The 4,188-nt window shown below is 36.5% G+C and overlaps 1 protein-coding gene across 1 annotated transcript in view; it reads left to right on the top strand.

Annotated features, from left to right (window-relative positions):
- The window catches only part of ERCC4 (excision repair cross-complementation group 4), a 14,636-nt gene that overhangs the window by 1,122 nt on the left and 9,326 nt on the right, over positions 1-4,188 (top strand). The window contains exons 2-3 of the mRNA XM_010003286.1: positions 1,058-1,238; positions 4,043-4,187. Coding sequence (XP_010001588.1) covers positions 1,058-1,238; positions 4,043-4,187 — 326 coding nt within the window. The remainder of the gene's footprint in view (positions 1-1,057; positions 1,239-4,042; position 4,188) is intronic.

Raw genomic sequence — 4,188 nt, 5'->3', positions numbered from 1 at the left:
GGGAGGCCGAGGGGCTCCTCAGGCCGGGTTGCGGGCTGGCGGGCAGGGCAGGCTCTGCCCCGGCCTCTGCTCTTGCTGGGAAGTAAAACAAGTGCAAGATCACTGTCAGAAAACAGATTTCTGACAGCCTGCTCCAGTAACTGAGACAAAATAGCTGGAAACCTCATCAGATCTGTTCCTCTCAACTTTTTAAAAAATGAGAGGCAGTGCCAAACACTCAAAACAATAATGTCTTGCCTTTATAAACAACCTTTAGTATCACTGGACATAAACCAGAGCCTTGGACATCTGCTGAGCATGCCTATTGGATTGGCATCAGTGCTCTCCCCCTGGCTCGCACGGCTGGCTCACCAGCCCCGTTCAGCATCAAATCGGGGGTCGATTTGATGCATCACGCAGCGCAATGAAGTCTAGATAATGACGAGCTAAAATAAGCAGAGATTTATAACTTTAATGTAGCTAGTGAGCAGAAGGGGGTGAAACTTGTTGACACGTTTGTCCCTGCTTGTATAGAAAATGCTGCCGTTTCCCTGGAACCAGAGACATTTCCCACCGTCAGGGAATTGATGTTGTGGGGGTTTTCTGTAGTCACCATCATAAAATAAGTCACCATAAATATCACAGCTGTAGTTTATAAGCTTCAGCTTGCTTTATGTGACCTGTTTGCTGTAGTTGTCTTTGATAGCAGGTGAGTGGTTTAAAAGACTATCTCTTCCCAGTTTTCTGCTCTTAAGTCAGAATTGCCTACTCTCGGAAAGAGCTATTAAAATATAAGAAAATGTAAACCTTTTTGAGTGACAGTTGTTCATATTTGACTAAGTATTGTCTAGGTTCTACTGAAAATACATAGATTTTTAAATCACCTGGATGAGTTTATTCATTCTTAGAAGAAAAAAATGGTAATTCTGGCTTCCTTAGGTAGTACATTATGCTGTCATGCTCCTAATTAGTTTTTGACAGCCTCTCAAAATTAAAACTATGTATAATTAAGGGGGTTTTGCATCCATTTAATTAGTTACAATAATGATGTCTTGTATTTTTATTGTATTTGGTTTAGGAGTATTTTATTGATCAGCTGAGGTCAGATGGAGTTGTTCATCTTCCTCGGCGTGTTACCAATGAAATTGCAAATAATACTCGATATGAATTTTACACACAAGGAGGAGTCATCTTTGCAACAAGTCGAATCCTTGTGGTTGATTTTCTCACTGACAGGATTCCTGCAAATCTCATTACTGGTAAGAGTTCAATGAAATAAAGGTAAGGCTGTCTGTGTGAAAATACTCTAAAGCTTAATTCATTATGAAGAGTTCACATAACCAATACTGACATTGAAGATTTATTCCTTTTCTTCCAGAAAGACTGAGGTAAAAGGAACAAACATATAGTTCTTCCATTATGTTTTTTAATAAATTGCTCCAACTTTGTTTGCCTTATTTAACCATACCATTTGAAAATATCCACATTATTTTTAGATAATGGATCATGCATTTGTAGGGCTTTCTGTGATGGAACAAATCAGCAGTAAAACCATGCCATTGACATAATAAATATAATATTCAGACTGACTTTCAAAGAATAATTGATTGTACTTGGTGAAATAGTGTCCTGTGGTCTCTAGGACACTGGCCTATGATTAAACTGATTTAAGATGTCATGTTTTATCAACCATGCAAACTACCTTTTTGCATTGCCAGATTACTCCTAATCACATTTTTCATCAAAAAATAGCAATACCTTACTAATCTCGGTCTTGACACACCTTGGACACTATCTAAATAGCAGTATTATGAAATAGTGCTGTTACTGTCACTGTAAAGATTTTGGAAACCTTTGTGACCTTTGTTGTTGTTATGTAGAAGTTATATGTGAAAGATGTTACAGTTACCTTTTCCTACTCATGTTCTGTTCTCTTCTCCCCAGCCACCACTGTCTGTTCTCTTATAAGCTGGAAACCCTGTTACAGGCTGGAGAGTTAGTAAAATAAATACCTAAGAGTCAGGAATATGACAGAACAATACAACAAAAATACAATTTATTGTTATCTAAATGTTAGCATCTTAATGGCTAAACATAACTGAATATTGAATGCTTAGAAGAATATTTCTGATGCATCCCTCTCCTTTTCATTCAATGTATGACAAGTTTTACTATATAAAACATTTTGAAGAATTTTCTGCTAGAACTAAAGGACACCAGATTTCTCAATTCTGGTATTTCTCTGTTTAAAAAAAGAAGTGAACACATTTTCTGGGCAACCTACTTCAGTTTCTCTTCTCCTTGACTCCTTCCTCTCTACTTTTCTGTCCTTCCAAAGAAGAAAAAAAAATGAAAAAAATCCCACACTCTTAGATTTAGCTAGTATGAAAAGAAATACACTAAAGATTTAGAAAATAGCCGTGTCCTGAAGTGACAGTTGTTACCGTTTTTGCATACCCACTAGAGGTCAGTCTGACAGCAGCTTTGAACCACTTGGTGCTTTGTCTAATACTCGGGTAACACCGGTTCCGTTGGAAACAGATCATCGGTGTGTGAAACTGTACGACAAAAACTTGTAGTAATTTCTTAATAGCAAAAAAAACCCAGAGTAAAGTGTTTCCAGGCATTATAAATAATGTTCATAAAATCAGTACAGAATCACATGTGAATTAACGTATGATGAACTCAAATTCAGCTAATGAAGATATCACTGCAGTACAGAGTAATTATTCCTGGTGGTTTTGGCCAAACAGAAGTTATGTGCTTAATATCATAGTAAAACTGTTGCAAGTAAGCTCCAGGGCTTACACAGCAGTATGAACTCACTTCATGAGCAGATAAATATTGACTAAGAGTAGAAAGATATTATGATAAAATCAGTAGTCTTTCAGAGTCATCTCTTTACAAACAGGAAGATGTTCACAAATGAGTCTGATCATTATTACGTCCTGAAAAAGTTGCTCAGAGGAGAGATGTAAGAATACTTAGAAAAATACCTTTTAGTGGATTATTCCATTACTTGATAGTGAATGGCTAGCAGTTATATGGAAGACTTTCACATGCTTTTTCATTTACAAAACAAAGGCATCGTAAAATCAGTGGCTGGGTTCTGAGTTGAAGAAATTTTTTACAGAAGTTAAATACACTCTAGTTTCCCATCATATGTAGGTACAAAGTAAAACATGTCATGTTTGCTTCCATTTTAAGAAGTCATTTATTATTTCACCAGAAGCTGGAAGCAGATAAAAGTACCACATAGGACTCACTTCACTAGGGTGACAGTGAAAAAATGTCATGTGCTATTTAAGACAATATGCCTGAGAAAAGATAAGCCTTGTTTTTAACAGGTCTTGGCTAATCGAAGTGTAAATCACAGAAGTATTCACCTCAAATGCTTCGTGTAGATAAACTATTGGTTCACTTCTCTGTATTAAACTGTGCACATTAAATCATCTTTTCCTAACACCTATAGCCAGAAAATGGGTAGTGTGTTCATACAGCTGATGGTATTCTTTGTCCTTAAGTGTAGATATGAGTAGCAGAATGGGAGGGAAGCAAAATAAATCTTCTCTGAAGTTCTTTATGCAAACAGTTCAACTGTGACTAATGAAAACTATTTGACAAGTCTGTAATTCCAGAACTTCTCTAACAAAACAATTGAAATATCACAGTCTTGAAGATATCAAACTTGCTTTGTTGTAATAGCATGCAATGTCTTGCATTTGCTTTTACTCCTCTTAAAAGGCTGAAGTTAAAGTTTTGCCTTAGCAGTAAAGAATATTCTACACTAATAAGTCCTTCCACTCAAGCACAAGGTTTCTTTTCCTAAAGATTCATTATTATCCTAGTTCTGTTATCTGGGGATTCCATGGTGCTGAGACTGAAGAATCACTTGGATTGAACCCTGGAAATTTTGTTCAACCATCACTTTCAAATATTTAAATTCCTAAGGTACCTTATTTAAGAAAATAAATGTTATAAGAATAAGGCAGTTTTGAGGAAAAATCTACACAAAATAGGACCTTTACTTTTCTTGTAACCTGAAAACCTTTTCTTTTGCCAGGCATTTTGGTATACAAAGCACATAGAATCATCGAGTCCTGTCAGGAGGCATTTATCTTGCGCCTGTATCGCCAGAAGAACAAGCAAGGCTTCATCAAAGCTTTTACAGATAATGCAGTTGCATTTAACACTGGCTTTTGCCATGTG

The sequence above is a fragment of the Chaetura pelagica genome, unplaced genomic scaffold (assembly GCF_000747805.2).
Source record: "Chaetura pelagica isolate M959 unplaced genomic scaffold, ChaPel_1.0 scaffold138, whole genome shotgun sequence".
NCBI classification, from domain to species: Eukaryota; Metazoa; Chordata; class Aves; order Apodiformes; family Apodidae; genus Chaetura; species Chaetura pelagica.
This window is presented reverse-complemented; position numbering and strand designations above follow the sequence as displayed.